Genomic DNA, 20628 nt, shown 5'->3' with positions numbered 1-20628 from the left:
ATATAGTGAAAGACATAAGTGACTTTTGTAATATTTTTGCACAAGACTAATGCTGTTGAAACAAAACTGTGTAGTGGCTGAAGTATGTGACTGTTGTGAAATATATTTGATTTATTTAAATTTGTTGACTGGGTGTAGAGCAATAACCCCTGTGGACCTATTTCAGTCTCAGCCCAGGAATACAAGGCAATGTAGTACACAAAATGGCAAATAAAGCCATCAGTATAATTACTCCAACATTCTACTGTATGTGAATTGGCAATCATTCAAATTATCCATAGATGTGTGTTTGCTGTGTGTGTTAAAGACTGCATGTGGGAATTCTGTACAGAATTTGCACCTTGTGTGAGATAAGTTTATCTGACTTGCGCCCAGTGCTAGGATGGGTTCCAGTTCACCTACATTTCTGAAATGCATTAAGCAGATAATTGCAGAATGAATGAATGAATGACACAATTTTAAGGAAAAGGAGACTAAAGTACAATAAATGGTAGGGGTCTAATATTTGAATACAATAGTCAAAATTAAACAATGCAGCCTGGACATTTGTGCCAATCACAGAGGATGAAATTAAAGGATGCTTAATAACCAGTATCCCTAACAGCTTTTAGATATAGTTCCAGTGTTTAATCTTTTAGGCAACAATCTCTTAAAACTAAATCAATTATCCAGAAACTATTGCGCAAACTTAAAACAAACACTGAAATAATCCTCACTCAAAATGTATGAAAAGCACATACACACTTATTAAAATAAATAAAACGTACAGAGCCTGTTTAGATGTGCCTCTAGATTAACAAATGATGGACCAATTTTTTTAGAAAGAGGCATCAATCTTGGTTAATTGGACGATATTCTAAACAGACTTCCTGTTACCACTGAAGTCATCAAAAAGGACTGATGAATTCCCCCTATTTTGGAAAACAGGCTCCCAGTCAAAATTTTATTTCTTTTTTTCATTTTATTTTTATTTTACATTTATTTACCAGGGTAGCACACTGATCACAATTGACCATTTGATGAACAGTCTGGGTTAAATTAACAATGACATGGTTAGAATTTCAACAGAAGTTTTGTAGTTCCTTTAACGGTAGACAATGGATGCATTATGACAATTATCAAATAAATCTGTAAGGTTATTTTGGGTAATTCAGAGTTATTTAATGCCAAAAGTAAATCTCTGATTTGTATACAAGCGAGATTATAATTTACAATCTCTTGGAAAGATTTGACAGTATGTTCAGAGTGACCATACCTCTCAACCTCTTAGAGCAGAAAATCTGGACAAAGCCATAAAAAATGGGGGGATAAAGGCCCAAAATAGGGACAATTTTTAAATATTGCTCTTACAGACTTAGAAAGTTGATAGAATAACAGGCTTTTAATTAGCATACATTTTCTGAAGGGTATGAAGTCTAAAATTCAAATGTCTGTCAATATTTTTTTACTTTTGATAGAATAACAGGCTTTTCATTAGCATACATTTTCTGAAGGGTATGAAGTCTGAAATTCAAATGTCTGTCAATATTTTTTTACTTTAATCCTCAACAATTTGCCAATAATTTGGCAGAAAAACAGAATTTTATGACTAACAGACTAAAAACATGAGGCAAAAATCTGGACATTCTGCAAAACTCTGGACAGTTGAGAAGTAACAACTAACAACAGACAAGTTGATGGATACATATCTGTGCAGGATGCCACTAATGCTAACATTTGGGGTTACGTGTCATTATACTTCTAAAACAACAGCAGTGGATTACGTGATAATTCTGAGAGATTCTATGCGGCAAAACCATGTATAGGCTTTCACAGTAGATATGTGAACACAACATTTCAAAAAGTGTTTATTTTTTGTAGTTGAATATCTTGAGATAGATTTAAGAGTTTTAAAATGACTGTAAGCACTTGTAGGTCTCCCATTCATGTGTTGGAAACACAGATTATTTGTAATTCTTTTGAGCTATGTGGTTCCTCATTGCAGCTGAAATGGCCTGCTGACATGTAGAACAAACTCAGTATGTCCAGTATCAGAGGAAACTATGAGATACTGGCAATAGAGTCACAATTTACCAAGTCAGCCTGAGGGTCCTATTTAGCTTCTATATTGCCACATATTAACATCTTTTGCAAGTTCTCCTGGGGTACAGAACATTTTGACCCTTGCATTAACACATTCCATATCTAGATCTGCAACACTTTGAATACAGTTTGATACTACTGTTATGCTCTAGTTAACAAGGCTTTATAATAGTTTATAACACTCAACAAGAATAGCAGAAACATATGACAATCCTATACAATTGTGCAGAAACTAACCCATCATTAGACAGAACAAAATATTATTCGCATTACTGCTCTGTAACCAGGTACAATCATACAAAACTCATGTACGCTAGCAAAGTAAAAAAAAATGGAACACTGTGTGGAGAATAAAAACAGCTTTATTAACAATTAAATGTGTAAAATTGAATAAAACTTCGGATACACTGAGTAAATGTTCAAATACGCTAGTTAAATATGTTAACTTCCTATGTAAAATTCATGATTGATTTCATTGCTAACATGTTAAAAACTATTGTTAATTAAATTAGCTATATTTAGATATTTAGATATTAAATATGTTAAATAAACTTTTGCATATTAAAATGTTAAATAATATATTAAATTCCTATCTAAAATTCCTAAGTATTATTATATTAAGTATGAAAATGGTTATTTGATTTAACTGGATTTAAAGAGTCCGGGGTCAAACAGTCCAATAAATATTCTCAAAAGCAATAAATTTGAATTTTAATATGAAAGTGTATCCAATTGCATTGGGGTCAAACTGTAGCTCCTCTGTCAAGCTCCTCTTCATATCTAACTCCAGTAACCAATACAATCTAAGATCCCAGCACCCTGCTTATAAAAAAAATATATATTTTTTTTTATGTTAAGTTTTATTTTTTTCTCTTTCCACTGCCACCTATACCCCTTTATTATCACTCTGGTTTTCAGTTTCATTTTCAATTCTCCCATGTGTCTCCTAGCAATACAGTATCCATACCATATCCTCCTTCCTTTCATTTCATTATAGTCACCAAGTAAGCAGAATTTTTGATCATGCTGCAATCCCTCACTTTCTTTCATCATTTTAACCTCCTACAGCACAGGTATTTCCAACCTAATCTTCCATTCTTTCTATGGCCACTACAACCAGGTGTAAAAGTAGGATGACGTATGAGCTCCCATAACTCTGTATCCCAATATCCTGTTGGCCTTTATTAGCTGTCTTTTACATTATGGTGAATTATTCAAACTTGAGGTGATGTACTTCCCAAATTATCTTCTTCCTCTAGCCTTCTTATGACTACTTCCCTGCCAGGAAGTTTATAATCTTTCATTTTCCTGCATTAAACCAGAGCTGCCATTCATATTAACCACTAGAAAGCTACAAAATGTCTCACAGGAGAGTATTCTTCCATCCATGGCTGTGCCACAATGCTCTAATTCTGCCAACAGACATGTTGACCTTGCCCTCAGTCATCATTATGTTATCTGACTTACATATGTTAAAGAGGACTGGCCCTAGTATCAAAAGTTGTGGCACCCCACTTCTTACCAGCATTTTCCAGAATGTTGCTCCCAACTAGCATTCTCTGCTTCAGGGCAGTTAGCCAGTGTTCTACCCATACCGCCACTGTGAGCACCATATCCATTTAATTTCATTGTAGCACTTTTCTTTTGTGGGGTAATTGGTAACTGTCAAAGTAAAATAATTAATTAACTGGTGGAAAAAAATCTCCATCATAATCCAATCAAGAAGAATACTAGCATAACCATTTCACTCGCTCCTTGACAGTAAAAGTCAGACATGACTTGTGTAGTTAGAGGCAGACAGTGGGAGAAAACAGAATGTCTGATTCTCAGAATTAACCTGTTAAGAGTGAAAACAGCATCCCCTCTAAGGTGCATCCTAGTATGTTTTATCACACCTTGCCAGCTTCGTCTCTGACACCACCGTCACTGTCCATCTCTCCCCCTGTTCACTGGTGTTACAAATCTAACAATGATCAGTGGAGCCCACTAGTAGCTAGCGATTTTGATAATGGACTTAACTGGCAGGCAGTATCACACATCCTGTGTGTAAGGCAGTGGTCTTACAAATATGACATAAGTTTCTATACTGAAGGTTATCTGGCTTGTTGCATAGGTACTCTATTTAAAATATGGTCTGACATTAGAATCTTTAGCATTACTATACTGCAATAAACAACACTGAAGTGTTTTTGTGGGGTGACAGCATATGGCCATTTAGTTGGTAGGTGCACAAATTGGTGGGTATATTGGCCAGTATACATGGTTCCTATTTAAGCGAGCAGCATTCCATGTATAATAATGTCTACTGTTGTGTATTGCAGATGATGATGGTTATAACTTCGAACCATGGACAATGACCACATCTGAGCCCCCTAGTTGTGGGTGAGATGGCATACAGCATGGTACTTATAGATACACACAACATCATCACAAAATCACGTAATGTGTGTTTGATCTCCTAAAGGGATAGTTCTGCTGTTTGGATATATCTGGCAGTTTACTGTAATATGAACTGCAAAGCTGCAGCCAAATATTCACTGTATGCACCATATTACATAATGTTGCAATGCTACCTGAAAGACCTGTAACAGCAATGGAGGAGGAGTCAGAGTAGTCAGGCGAACAGGCTACAGGCACCATACACATGGTAGAGGTTGTCACAATACATTGTAGCACTAGCCAGATGATGTCTGGTCTACAATTATGGGTCATGATACAGGAAACACAGAATAAAACTGTTGCAAGGGATACTTCTTCCACATTTGGCAACACAGGCCATGCTGTGCATCAGACATTCCTTTAGAGATCGGCAAGGCACAGTCATTATAATTTGTGTAGGTGGGGTGGGGGCATATTAACAAGAGACAGTAAGTCTATCATACACTCAAAGGTTATGGGAAGTTTATGTGGTAGCAACTCATGTGGATGACAGGCTTGGGGGAGACAGTGATCACATCCTCTTGTAGTGGGTTGGAGCTGCCAGGATATGTATGTCAACCATGTGCACTTTATTGGTCTGCTGTTTTGGGGATTGAAATGGTCTACAGTAAGGATGGTAAAGCACTTCAGGATCACATATGGAAACTCCCATGTGATACTCTGTGCTGGGAGCCAATAGATGGATGGTGTCCAGCTGACATCCATTATGCACCATCCTCTGATGCAGTATCCACCATCAGTGGAGTCTGTTTACTGATGAAGATAACATACATGTGGCAGGAGAGAAACATATGCCTCAAACCAACAACACATCGCACACATACTGGTATGTGACATAGTCTGTGAATATTATACAGGAACAGACACAACTTGAGATGCAGGGTATTGCAGCTGCAATCTGGAAGTTCATGGAGAAGATACATCCAGAGGTGTTCTGCTGAATAGGTCTCCATACATACTGGTAATTATAGACTATAGAAATGTACCTTATAACATTAGTCTTGTGTGATCCCTGAGACACTTAAACCAGACATCCACAGCCCAGCTCTAACACTCAAGCCAGTATCTTTAGGTCCATTCATTCTTGTCAGTCAGGGATGTCAGAAAATCTTCCACTACTTCCATATCTGTGAATCTTTTCTCGGTAGGTGGTACACCTTCCCTGGTACACATATCCCGGGAAATGTCCTGTGTCCTGGTCTTGGCATGCAATAACAAACTCATTACCCTTCTCTGCAGCTGTACTGCAATCCTGTTATAGCCATCTACAGTATTCATACCTGCAGGACTCCCTGGCACATCTGATCTTGAAATGCCTTGTCTGTTCCACCTTTGTCCAGGTAATGAATAACTTGAGTGTGTAGGACCTTCAGTAACATCCCAGTCCCCTGGGTGGTGAATTTTTTTAGCTAATGTCTTTCTTACGAGACTATAACAAGACATGCACAACTGCTGGTTACATATGTCTGTGTGCACAGGACTGTCCTTGGCCTTTCCATATGCATAGCCACCCTCCCCACAAATTTGGCACAGATGCACCTAGCCACTTTTGTATCATGACCATTCCCCTCATCCTATACTGACAGCAGTGATGAGCATGTTATTAGTGTCAACAGTACTGCATGACTGTATGGACTACCTGTATTGCTGTGCACAGCCTTTGATAACCACCCACCATCTATATGCATAGCCTTGTCATCAACGGGTCATTATGTTCTCTACACTATGTCCTCATTTCTGTGCACGTAGGCCATAGTGTACCCCCCCAAAAAAAACTGGACATGTAACTATTATGCCCTTGTGCTGTTTCCCTACTCATTTTATCCCTCCATCAGCTAGACCTACAACTCCTGTAGCTGTGTTCCCCTATACACACACACACACACACACACACACACACACACACACACACACACACACACACACACACACACACACACACACACACACACAGACACACACTTTGTAGCTATCATACTCTTGTACAATGTTCCCTGCCACTGGTTCCACCCTAATGCTGGACAAATAACTGTTCTGCCCTTGTGTTATGTTATCTCATCTACATCTACTGGTTGTCCCTGTCCCTGTTGCTGACATCCAACATGGCTGTTTAATACAATGCAGAGGCACATTACCAAGTACATTGTCTTCCATCTATATGCTCATCTCAAACTACAATGTCTTCTTCAGTGAAACTGTGATTCCTGATCTTATCATCTCAATGTGGTCTCCTACAATATGGCAACCATACTTTATATCCCTCTAAAATGGGCCTTGTAGCTCAGCGGATATGAGAATGAGGGAATTTAGTACAATCAGCTCTGAATCACTGTCATAGTGCATTGTGCTCTCATATCCGTGCAGGACTAGCATTCTCATTCTTGCTCACTATGGTGCTAATGAGGTATGTGAATGCTATGATCATGTATAGAACCAGCCTGTTAAGATTATAACATAAAAACTGTGCACTAAGGATACTTTTGTTACTGCATGACTGCTGTCCTATGATGTACATCACATGGTGTCCTAACATCAAGCTTGCACACAGAGATACCATTTTGCTCCTCAAGTAGACCTGTTGAGTAGCCATGGCCCCCTAAGGCACTGGGTCCAGCAGGATTCTTGGCTGATGTGAGCAAAAAAGCATGAGTGCCCTACACCTTCTCCACATGAACTTTGAAGAACATTTTCTGGGCCATTACAATGGACCTTTATTAAACAGCTTACCAGGATGGCATGTGATGCCACTGCCATCTCCCTTTCTGTTGAAGGGTGCACTCATTGGTACAGGGACCTGTAATGGCACAAATCTGACCTGCTTCGCAGTGAGACACAGAGGTTAACAAGAGAGTGCTAGTTATGTCCTATACGCCTTGCATATTACAAACACCAGAGGTTAACAAGAGAGTGCTAGTAATGTGCTATAAGCCTTGCATATTACAAACAGGGGTTAACAAGAGAGTGCTAGTAATGTACTATAAGCCTTGCATATTACAAACAGAGGTTAACAAGAGAGTGCTAGTAATATGCTATAAGCCTTGCATATTACTAATCTGTTTCCTTTCCATTGGTTTCCCTCCTCCCTCTTCTTTTCACAGGCACAATGGTGTATGTAACTCATCCTACTTTATTTTACAGTGACAGTACAATATGAAGAAAAAAAGAAGGCCTGCATCAAGTGAGATGAGTGTCTGCCCCAGTGATGGAACTTAGAATATGTGCATTACTGTACTGTGAAAATGCTCTTTTATTTGTAGCAACCGTGCATATTAATATCCAGAAACAAACCACGAGCCAGGAATAAACCAGTGTGTAAAAAACAAAAATGTACAACACAACCCAATACACACTGGAAACACTGCGAAAGAATATATAAAGCAAAGTATTCATCTAAAACTCCAAAAGATGCTTTAATGCAGCAAAAAGGATCATCTTAAATAAGTGCAATGCTCTAGCGAAACACACTATGGCTTGGGGACATGACCACAAGTTTAGATTCATGGTCATTGACATCTTTGCTGATGCTAGACTTGGTGATATTGTGAATAAGACGGAATCCATTGAGACTTAATGGATTATTAGACTAAATGCCCACAAAGGTACTGGGCTTAATGAGTTTGTACCCTTAAAGCCTATATTAAAAAAAGCGTAGATTACGTAGGTAGCATCCTATGTTATCATATTGGCTTTTTAGCTATATATGTTTTTTATATACATATATGTATTTGTCTTCTATATATATATATATATATATATATATATATATATATATGTGTGTGTGTATTTTATTTAGTTTATATTATATGTTTATGTCTTTTTAAGTGATGTGATCAGCTGTGTGTATAAAATGGGGGGTGTGCCCGTGTCTTGTTAGATCTGATGAAGCAATGGGATTTTGTCTATCGTGAAAGTGCTTATCTTTTTTGCTGCATTAAAGCATCTTTTGGAGTTCTATACGAATACTTTGCTTTATACATTCTTTTGCAATGTTGCCAGTGTGTATTGGGTTGTGTTGTGCACATTAATATGGTTTGTTTTTCCCCTTTTTAAATTTTCTATTCCATCTACAGGACTGTCTGTGGTAGTGCAAGTGGAGTGACGATAGATAACTGGGTTTTTGCCAAATGACAGCTCTGGTAATGTGACATCAGCAGTCACTACATCTGATGTTCAGCAGGGAGGTAGAGGTCACCCTGCTGAAGACTACCAGGAGAGCTTACTGGTGGCCTCTGTGATCAACTCTCAAAAGGTTAGTAGAAGCTCTTCTTCTGAGGGTGGCATGATGGACTTCAGCCTAGTTATATGCCTTTAGGTGTGGAGGCTGGTTGCACCTAAATTGCACCAGCAGCTGGTTACCCACCTGAACACTGCAGACTATCTCCTGATGTGGCTGGTAGAGTTATGTGACTGGCATATTTTGACCATTAAGATTAAGTCACGACAATCAGATGCCTGCCCATGACTTCAGTCACAGAGGTGACGGGGCCAGTAAGGCATGCTCCCTGTACTCTGGCTTATCCCTCATCATGGTATTCTTCAGTCTTACATGTTATTCCTTATACACTGTTTGCAGTTCAACACTCCCCACTGCCAGTTGCCCATCTTCTGCCTGTGTCCTACATGTGTTTCCCCCACCTTATATGTCTACACCATCCAGGTCAGTCTGTATGTTTCCACCCCTGCTACCTTTCCTGCTGCCTCTATCCTTCCCATATACACAATCCTCATTACCTTCCCACCTATCCTTCCTCTTCATATATATATATATATAAAAGGGTGCCTGACCAAAAAAAAAAAAAAAAAAAAAAAAAAAAAATATATATTTATATATATATATATATATATATATATATATATATATTTCTCCATTATCATTCTTTATGGTTACCCCTTCCTTCCATTTATATGATGAAATATGTTGGCACTTTGTTCTTGCCCCCTTTTCATTCTTAGAGTACCTGAGATGTTGCTATGAGGTGTTTTGTTGTATACATGAGAACGCATGGTCTGATGAATGCTTCCTTACCTTTCTTGTCACATTGATCATGACATACATCGCAGCATCGCCCATTCCCTACAGTTCCATAGCAAGACTGTTGCCTGTGACATGGCTGGACTAATTTACTATGCACCCCCTTTCTTGGAATACTGGTGCTATGCCTAACCTCATACCTGGCTAAGGAGTTAGGGGCCACATTGTGTTACTGAGTCTGTGATGTTTAATGGTTCAGTGAATGCTTCTGAATACCCATAATATCTCTGATTTAAAATGCAATTATTTTCCGCTCTATGTTATGTATATGGAGAAACTTGTGACTAATGACAGACTATATACTTTCAATGGAATCCTGAAAACACATATTTCTGTTACTGTTTTTTTTAGATATAATAAATGCATTTACCATACTTACTTCCAGAACATTTCACTGGCACTGAGTACAGTCATATTTGATGTTGTGTTCTGCGAGGGAAAAAATGATATAGATTAGCACATTTCTGAAGGTAAGAGAAAGGAAAATATTAATCTTCTAAAGATTTACTTATGGTTAAATACAACATATTTGTAAAATGTTGTGTTCATCTGTACGGGCATGTTCTTATTTATCTGGAATTACGTAAAGTATAGTAAAATATGCAATATTCTAAAATTTAAAGTCTCAGAAGTGATGCCTGCTGCTAGCTGTTCAGCAAAGAGGAAACATTAGTGGAACACAATACAAACAGCAATCAGTTAGTCAATCAAAATAAATAAATAAATAAAAGAATGTGCATAGAGTGACAAAGGAGACAGACAGCAAATAGGAGCAGGAGAGAAGGAATATGTTTCCAGTATCCGAGGCGTTCAGCAAAAGAAATAATGTATTATCTCTTCCTTTGTTTTTGCATGATAGTCAGTGGGAAACAACGCTGGGATTCACAGACAAGCGCTTTATGTCTGTGCTGTGGTAAATATTAATCATCCCATAGCATGTGGCTTGGAGATAATCAGATACGTACCAGGGTGGTTGTAGCTCACTTTGTTGATAGTTTATTTTGTAGATTGCATGAACATCTGTATGAGTTTACAGACAGTTCAGTTTGCCAACAGCTCGCTTTGTTGACAGATATTTTTGCCAACACAGGTACGTGAGTTGGTGCTAGAGGTGGGAGTGTCCATGCAAATATTTGCAGATTAGGATCAGTGTGGTTTGGTAAGGGGATAGCTTTAGTGTTTTGTGTTTGTGTGTTCGCACGTGTGCAGTGCTTGTGTTGTGGGAAGGGTTTGTATAGTACTTGTGTTATGGGAAGGGTTTTTTCTAAGTGCTCCCCTGCACCTCCCTACTAATGTGAGCAAAAGCTAACCATAACTCTACCGCTAACTCTGCCCCTAACCATAACCCTGACCCTAACTTTAACCCTACCCCTAACCCTGCAGCTTACCTTAGAAAAACCCTTTCCATAACATTACCACTATTTAGACAAACAATGGAAGTATTGTTAGGGTTCTCGTTTTTTTTTTTTTTTCATTTAAACTGATCTCAAAAGGTGACTGTCTTTGCAATTAGTTAAATGCAGGAGTTGGGTGTTTTTTTTCAGAATTGTGAGTTATGGATTTTAATGTGCCAGAATTATGTACTCTCTGTGTTTTGGTTTACACATTTTGAGCATTAGGATTATGTTGAGCTACTGTTTTTAAATATAATTATCTAGGATAACATAGCACCAGCAGCTCATGAAAAGGACTGCACAGTAAATTAGTAGAGTCGCATTATGGAGAGAAGTAGCAGTTGCCAGGTACAGGTGGGGAATTACATTAGTAAAGTGCATGTGATAGGAATGTCAAATGTCACAGGAATGGCAGAATAGTGTGCCAAAGCATGCCTGAGGCTATGCATGCACATAGGAGCAACAAAGCACTATATCACTGCCAAAATACACTAGTGACAGCACAAGAAGGGTCAGTGCAGCAAAGTGTCAAATCAATGCATTACATAAATGGGGAGATCTCTCACACACACACACACACACTTCTCTTTTGGCTGTTCCCATTAGGGGTCGCCACAGCGGATCATCTGTTTCCATTTCTTCCTGTCCTCTGCATATTGCTCTGTCACACCAACCACCTGAATGTCCTCTCTCACCACATCCATAAACCTTATCTTAGGCCTTCCTCTTTTCCTCTTAGCTAGCAGCTCCATCCTTAGCATCCTTTTCCCAATATACCCAGCATCCCTCCTCAGCACATGTCCAAACCAACGCAATCTCGCCTCTCTGACTTTGTCTCCAAATCGTCCAACCTGAGCTGACCTTCTAATATACTGATTCCTAATCCTGTCCATCTTTGTCACACCCTGTGCAAATCTTAACATCTTTAACTCTGCCACTTCCAGCTCTGACTCCTGCCTTTTTGTCAATGCCATCATCTTCAACCCATACAACATAGATAGTCTCACTACCCTCTTGTAGACTGTCCCTTTCACTCTTACTGGTACCCGTCTGTCACAAATCACTCCTGACACTCTTCTCCACCCATTCCACCCTGCCTGTATTCTCGTCTTCACCTCTCTTCCACACTCACCATTACTCTGAACTGTTGATCCCAAGTACTTAAATTCATCCCCTCCGACAACTCTACTCCCTGCATCCTCACCATTCCTCTAGCCTCCCTCTCATTCACACACACACATATTCTGTCTTAGTCCTGCTGACCTTCATTCCTCTCCTCTCTAGAGCATATCTCCACCTCTCCAGGGTCTCCTTAACCTGGTCTCTTCTCTCACTACAGATCACAATGTCATCTGCAAACATCATAGTCCTTGGGGCTTCCTGTCTGATCTCATCTGTCAACCTGTCCATCACCATTGCAAATAAGAAAGGGCTCAGAGCTGATCCTTGATGTAATCCCACCTCCACCTTAAACACATCTGTCACTCCCACTGCAGACTTCACCACTGTCACACTACCCTCATATATATCCTGTATCACTCTTACATAATTCTCTGCCACTCCTGACTTCCTCATACAACACCACAACTCCTCTCTAGGCATCCTATCATATGCTTTCTCCAAGTCCACAAAGACACAATGCAACTCCTTCTGACCTTCTCTATATTTCTCCATCAACACTCTCAGGGCAAACATCGCATCTGTAGTGCTCCTTTCTGGCATGAAACCATACTGCTGATTACTAATCATCACCTCTCCTCTTAACCTAGCTTCCACCACTCTTTCCCATAACTTCAAGATGTGACTGATCAACTTTATCCCTCTGCAGTTATTACAGCTCTGCACATCACCCTTATTCTTAAAAATAGGTACCAAAACACTTTTTCTCCACTCCTCAGGCATCCTCTGACTTTTCAAGATTTCATTAAACAATCTGGTTAAAAACTCCATAGCCATTTTTCCTAAGCACCTCCATGCTTCCACTGGTATGTCATCTGGACCAACAACCTTTCCATTCTTCATCCTCTTCATAGCTCTCTCTACTTCCTTCTTGCTAATCTGTTTCACTTCCTGAATCACTATCCCCACATCATCCAACCATCTCTCTCTCTCTCTCTCTCTCTCTCTCATTCTCTTCATTCATCAGCCCCTCAAAGCATTTTTACATCTGCTCAACACACTCTACTCGCTTGTGAGTACATTTCCCACACTATCCTTTATCACCCTTACCTGCTGCACATCTTTCCCAGCTCGGACCCTCTGTCTAGCCAATCGGTGCAGGTCCTTTTCTCCCTCTTTAGTGTCCAACCTTTCATACAACTCTCCATATGCCTTATCCTTAGCCTTCGCTACCTCTCACTTTGCCATGCTCCTCATATCCTTATACTCCTGTCTACTTTCTTCATCTCTCTCACAATTCCACTTCTTCTTCACCAGCCTCTTCCTCTGTATACTCTCCTGTACTTCCTCATTCCCTCCTTGTCCTCCTTCCTCTGTCCAGATGTCACACCAAGCACCTTTCTAGCTGTCACCTTTACCATCTCTGCTGTAGTTACCCAGCTATTTGGTAACTCTTCACTGCCATCCAGTGCCTGTTTTAACTCTTCCCTAAACGCCACCTCACAATCACCCTTTTTCAACTTCCACCATTTGATCCTTGGCACTCCTCTCACACTTGTCCTCCTCTTCTTGATCACCAACATCATCAAACAGACCACCATTCTATGCTGCCTAACTACACTTTCCTCTCTCACCACTTTACAGTCTCCAATCTCCTTCAGTCTGGCCCTCCTGCATAGGATATAATCCACCTGTGTGCATCTTCCTCTGCTCTTGTATGTCACTGTATGCGCCTCCCTCTTCTTAAAATATGTATTCACCACAGCCATGTCCATCCTTTTAGCAAAATCCACTACCATCTGACCTTCTGCATTCCTCTCCTTAACACCATACCTGCCCATCACTTCCTCATCCCCTCTTTCCCCTTCACCAACATGCCCATTGAAATCCGCTCCAATCACAGGTCTCTCACTCTTGGGTACACTCACCACCACTTCATCCAACTCACTCCAAAATTTGTCTTTCTCATCCATTGCACACCCAGCTTACGGAGAGTATGCACTAACAACATTCATCATTACACCATCAATTTCCAGCTTCATAAACATTACTCTATCTGACACTCTTTTCACCTCCAAAACACTCTTGGCCTACTGTTCCTTCAGGATAACCCCTACACCCCATTTCTCCTCCCATTCACATCATGATAAAACAATTTGAACCCACCTCATATACACCTGGCCTTACTCCCCTTCCATCTGGTCTCTTGCACACACAATATATCATCTTTCCTTCTCTCCATCATATCATCTAGCTCTCTCCTTATACCAGTCATACTGCCAACATTCAAAGTTTCTACCCTCACTACTAGACTCCTAACCTTCCTCCTCTCTTTCTGCTTTCGGGCATGCCTTCCCCCTCTTCTTCTCCTTTGGCCAACAGTAGCACAATTTCTGCCAGCAACCTGTTGGCTAACAGTATTGGTGGCGGTTGTTGTTAACCCGGGCCTTGACCGATCTGGTATGAAAATCTGTATTGTTGTCCACATATGTTATCTGGTAGAGGTTTTACACCGGATGCCCTTCCTGACATAACCCTCCCCATTTATCCGGGCTTGGGATTGGCACGAAGAAATGCATTGGCTTGTGCATCCCCAGTGGCGGGGTTACACACACACACACACACACACACACACACATATATATATATATATATATATATATATATATATATATATATATATATATATACATATGGTTTCACTTTAGAATCTCGAACTACTGAAATATCGAACTTCAGTAGCTCGTGACCAAAGTGTCAAAACTGCACTTGTGCAAAAGTGCCGTATACCGAGTGCAGAAATGGTGAATGCGGAAATGTCGAATCTGCAGTGTGGATGTAGCTGGAGATTCAGGTAAGTGATGTTTTACTAGGGGTTTTGGGTAGGGATTTTAGTGTGTGTGCGTGTGTTTGGAGTTTTGAGGTGTGGATTAGGGTAGGTAGGTAAGATTGTGAGTGTGTAAGTGTTGCGAGTGGTGGTATTTGTGCGTATGGGATGTGTGTTTGTGCAAGGGGAGTGTAGAATATGTAGTGGTGGTTTTTGTGTGTTTGTGTTTTTAGTGTGAAGTCGGAGTTAGTATATATATATATATATATATATATATATATAATATATATATATATATATATATATATATATATATATATATATATATATATATATATATAGCGAGTGGGGGCACAGTCCCGCACATGGGAGGTGCAGGGGGGCTTGCCCCCCCGGCTTATATGTAGGGTCAGTGCATGTGTTTGTTTTGTTGTGTTTATGTGTGTTTTGTTGGTTTACAGTGTAGGAAGGAAGGTGTATGTGTTCTTGTTTATGTGTGGAGTGTGTACGTGGGTAGTTGTGAATTTAAAGTTCACGCTTTTGGGGTTTTGGGTTTTTTAGTTTTTGGCTTTACATTCTCGAGATACTGAATTTTGACATTTCAGTATTTTGGGATTGTAAAGCGAAACTATATATATATATACATGTGTGTGTGTGTGATCTATTATAACTTATCAAACATGCACAATGTCGGTATCTGTATTATCAATGTAAGAATGTCAAAACATGGCATTGTCCAATGATTACTCCAGAGAAGGCTAAATCAACAAGTAGTATTTTTCAGGGGACAAGCTACTCTGCACCCTCACACCCACTGTTAATTATATAAACTCCAAGATCAGACAATTTCGGGGAAAAGGGAATATTCCTCTACCCAGGGATTGTTGATCCCATACACATTTTGACCATCTCTTTATGTCGACTAAATGGTGCCAACCAAACAGACATCAACAATGTGTAAGTTCAAGTTATAACACATCCATCTCTCTGTCTATCTATGGGTCTAATGAAAAAGGACAACTGACCCAATCATCGATATTCGCAAGACTGACCACAAAAGGTCAACTTTGCAAATGTCAACATGATACTACACATGTAGTTTGCAAAAATCTCGGCTTATGCACAGGAAAGTTTAAAAATAAAACAGAGAAAACATCAATTTTTACACACACACACACACACACACACACACACACACACACACACACACACACACACACACACACACACACTGCTAATTATATATACTAATTTGGGGATTGTCACTCTCACACAACTGTCAACCATCTGTGTAGTCCACTAAATTTTGTTAACTAAACAGACATCAAGCAAAGCGGGATTCATCCAAATTCACTCCCCCCAGATAGACATATAATTTTTTTTGTTTGTTGAGAAAGTTTACGGGTAGATGGGAAAGATAGAGAGGAATGGTTGCAGAGGAACAGTATGAAAAGTTAAGATTTCAACAATAGACAAGCAAATATAAAATACACACATATCACAGACAGAGGGGTGGTATACAAAGAGGGAGACAACAGTGGATGAACAGAGGCAAACAGAGACTGGGACACCTCGTAATGAAGAGCACTGGATAGCAAACAGTGTATGAAGAGTGAAACCTATGGCAGGGGAACACCGGAATGAGGAATAGGAGGGGATACATAGTGAATGCCAGACTAGCCTGGAGGCCAACCCACACAGCCATAAATCATCTTTGGAGTTGATGTCATGTGCAGGCTGCACCACTGGTGGCCTCTTGGCCAGGGCCTACAGGTCACAAGACTCAACCAGGCATGCCAAGAGGAGCTCCACAGTGGTGAGGTGAATATTAAACTCTTGGTGCAACTCAGATGACATCTCTGCCTATAGCTGTCAACAGGAGAACATGGAGGACCTTTCTGTGCCACTATATGAACAAGAGCCTTCACCTCCCTCCTAAGAAGTACCCACATAGGCCACCAATGAATCCCCAGGTCTGCTTCATCAGGTTGACCTCTATTCCACTACTGAGAGGCAGGTCTAGTGGCCACTGGTGGCTCATCACCAGAAGCATAAGCTGGTGAAGGCTGAGGTGATTCCTACCATTCCTCTGCCACAACACATCCTGTGTTGCATTTATGAGCCACCTACTCATTATGATTGACATAGACTAAACAAAAACTAATCTCACTGGATATTCACATCCCGTCCTCACCCCCTGCCCAGAAAACCACAATGAAAAACTTCTCTAAAGCAAATTTCACACTCCTCAAAACCGAGGTGGAATCCTTCAAAGCCCCCAGACCTGTGGAAAATACAGCCCAGACCACAGAATCCTTTATAAACACATTCTATGAACACCTTCAGGAATGCATGGATCATGCAATCCCAAATAAAACCAAGACCCAATCCTCCAAAGGCAGACGTCCTGTCTGGTGGACCCCAGCCATAAACAAACTATACAATAGAAGGAGGAAGCTACTACATGATAGAGCAAAATCCCAAAAAGGGAAGGCATCTCTGATCAGTATTAGCAAAAAACTATGGGCACTCATAAAATCGTCTAAGGCCAGCTTCGAGAGAAAAATTGCACAGGACACGGAGGATAATCACAAGGCTTTCTTTAGTTATGTTAGGAACCTAGGTGGGAATTCCCAGATATGCTCAGAATTAGTCCAAAATGACAAAAATACACCAAACCCACAGACATTGCCAACATCCTAGCTGACAGGTTCACCGCAAACTTCTCCACCCACTCCCCACAAAAAGGGCAAATATCTATCCTAGCAGAGTGCTGTCTCCCTGACATCTCAGATGCTGAGATAAGAGCCGCCCTCTCCAAAGCAAAAAACACAGCATCAATGGGACCAGACGGTGTCCTGGGCTGCATCCTACATGAACTCCAAGAAGAGCTAAACCCAAACATAAAACTACTGTTCAATCCCAGCCTTACTACAGGATATGTACCCAAAGAGTGGCGTACAGCAACAGTGGTCCCTCTCCACAAAGGTAGTGCCTCAACGGATCCTGGAAACTATCACCCCATAAGCCTGACTAGCTTGGTCTGCAAAGCTATGGAAAGGATCATTATGGACCTCATAAATAAAGATATTGGGGACCTACAGACACTGGATCCTACCCAGTTCGTCTTTGTTAAGGGCAGATCCTGCCTCTTAAACCTGGTCGATTTCTTTGAAACAGTCACCAAGGCCATTGACGAGGGGAAGGTGGTCCACACAGCCTACCTGGACCTCGCAAAAGCCTTCGATACAATACCCCACTCGGGCATTATAGATAAGCTCACCAGCTTAAATATAAACCCCTATGTCACTAGATGGGTTGCAAACTGGCTCAAGGACAGAACCCACATGGTTAGAATTGCTGGAGCCATGTCAGACTCCAAACCAGTTACAAGTGGCGTCCCACAACGCTCAGTCCTGGGACCTCTCTTGTTCGGTATATATTTCTTGGAGGTACAGGCCAACACAGAAGGACTGTAGCTGACCAAGTTCGCAGATGACTGCAAACTGGGTGCCATAATTGACTCTCCAGCCGACACAAGCAGCCTCCAAAAGGGCCTCATAGAAACAGACAACTGGTGCCAGAGCCATGGCCTCAAGCTAAATGCCAAAAGGTGTATAGTCATCCCCTTTGGCAAAAACAAAGTGCCCACAAATTACCACATAGGTGATAATCCATTAAGTACAAAAGAAGTCATTAGGGACCTGGGGACCCAAGTTGATAGCAATCTCTCATTTGACAACCACGTGGCCAAAGTGGTTAGAAAAACATTTTATATAGCCCACCTAAGCCTGAAGGGATTCACATCTAGATCAGGGGAGGTCATCGTGCTTCTTTACTCATCTCTTATCAGGCCCATAATTGAGTACAATGCCCCTTTTGGGATGTACCTTACCAGACACCTGCAGCAACTGGAAAGACCCCAAAAGTACTTCACCAAGAGGATCAAAGGGCTCAAACAGATGCCATATGCTGCCCGGTTAAAGAAACTCCAGCTCTACTCAGTGGCATATCACCTGCTCAGAGGCGATCTGTGCCTGATGTATAAAGCCATGTCCAACCTAGAATTAATGGACATGCTGCACCTCAGAAAATCCAAATCCCAAGAGACTTGAACCTCAGCACCGAAATAAATAGGACATGCTGGGGGGACAGATTCATAACCCATAGGCTCCCTTCACTCTGGAATAAAATCCCAGTCCAGGTTAGGCAGAGTCCCTCATTGACTCTCTTCAAGAGGAATCTTGATGAGTGGATGGGAGATCGTAGTTTACCCCGGGTATCACTTCTGTGTCACTGTTAGAGGCACAGTATACTAACCTCGAAAAAGGGAATAGCAAAATTAATTTAAAATGGGTGGCGAAAGCCAAACACACTCTGGCTAGGCTTATAAATGCCATAGGGCAGATAGCCTAGTATGAACCTATGAACCTATAGCAACTATTGTGCTATTTGATCTAGCAGATATATAGTTTAGGGATCTATTGCAAAGAAAAGAAAGCATAGATACCAACTTTGTTATGCAGGGATTTTCAGTGGTGGCTGGTGACTTCAAATTAAAGGAGGGCTGCAGGAGACAGCGAAATGGGTGGGGCCAATGGGAAGGGGTGTGACCAACCAAAAAGGGGTGGAGCTATGCTCAAAACCACAACAACTGGAACTTTAATTAAATATGCTGCCCTGGGTGCCAAACAGTTATTATGAGAGTCCAATCAAGACAAAATGAAGTGTAAAAGAAAAAAATATTTCAATGTATTGGCTACATGACAACTTACTTAATATCCAGATGGAAACAGGTTGTGAGGCATGAAAAAATAAATTACTTTTTAAATACATTACTGGAATGCCAGTCAAAATCAAGTATAAAAAAACAAGCAGCACTCAACTCAAACTACTCCTTGCACTGCAGTTCTAATTATAATTTATATTCAGCTTTATAAAATTACCAAGTAACATGCTGAAAGTAGCAATCTCTGTGATACCCCCACTTGTAAAAATGTTTCTTATCCAAAAAAGACCCGCTGCCTGACATGACTATCTACTTGTTTCATGGGGAAGACATGATCAAAGTAAAAAATGAACAGCAAACAAGAAACAAGCTCAAGATAAATTGCTTAAAGGATTCCTGCACAAGTTATGGACCACACATGATAGATTGGCATTCTGTTTAGTTTACGGGTAAAGCCTGCAAAGATGACTGCAAGTCTCCAACAAAAGATGACTGCAAGTCTCCAACAAATGTAATGAGCTTCTGAAAATACTGTAATCCTGTCCTTTTATTACAAATACTGTCATATGCATTTCAATACCCAAGGCTTATACATTATCTAGTTATGTAAATATTCTCTGCATGGCAACAACAAAAAGGCTTTCAATGCTGGTAATTCTTTAACAGTATGCTTATTAAAGCTTACTTGCATCTTACAATCTCCGACAAGCTTACCTGATGGTCATTAAATCATTGCTACTTAAACAGAGCAACAGGGCACTGTGACAGTATGCATTTCTTGAATAATAAGAAGCATAAATCAACAGTATAAAAATATGACAGAAAACCAAAACATTCTGCAAAATCAAGGACAGATGAAAGGCCATGGTCATACTTGTGGTCTACCTTGGATGGGGGAATACTCTGCACACTTGCACTGCATAACTACCCCTTGTCTTCCTTGGACACATCCAGAGCCACTACAATGGGGAGTGGGGTGCAACAAGTATGTCATAATTTGAAATGT

General features: G+C 40.4%; 1 protein-coding gene across 1 annotated transcript in view; it reads right to left on the bottom strand.

The window, feature by feature from the left end:
* LOC122803429 (sodium-dependent proline transporter-like) overlaps positions 1-20628 on the bottom strand; it is a 906432-nt gene that overhangs the window by 438620 nt on the left and 447184 nt on the right. The window contains exon 5 of the mRNA XM_044073039.1: positions 9933-9982. Within this exon, the coding sequence (XP_043928974.1) occupies positions 9933-9982 (50 nt within the window). The remainder of the gene's footprint in view (positions 1-9932; positions 9983-20628) is intronic.

This window comes from Protopterus annectens, chromosome 5.part1 (assembly GCF_019279795.1).
Source record: "Protopterus annectens isolate FY-2018-M chromosome 5.part1, PAN1.0, whole genome shotgun sequence".
Classification (NCBI taxonomy): Eukaryota; Metazoa; Chordata; order Ceratodontiformes; family Protopteridae; genus Protopterus; species Protopterus annectens.
This window is presented reverse-complemented; position numbering and strand designations above follow the sequence as displayed.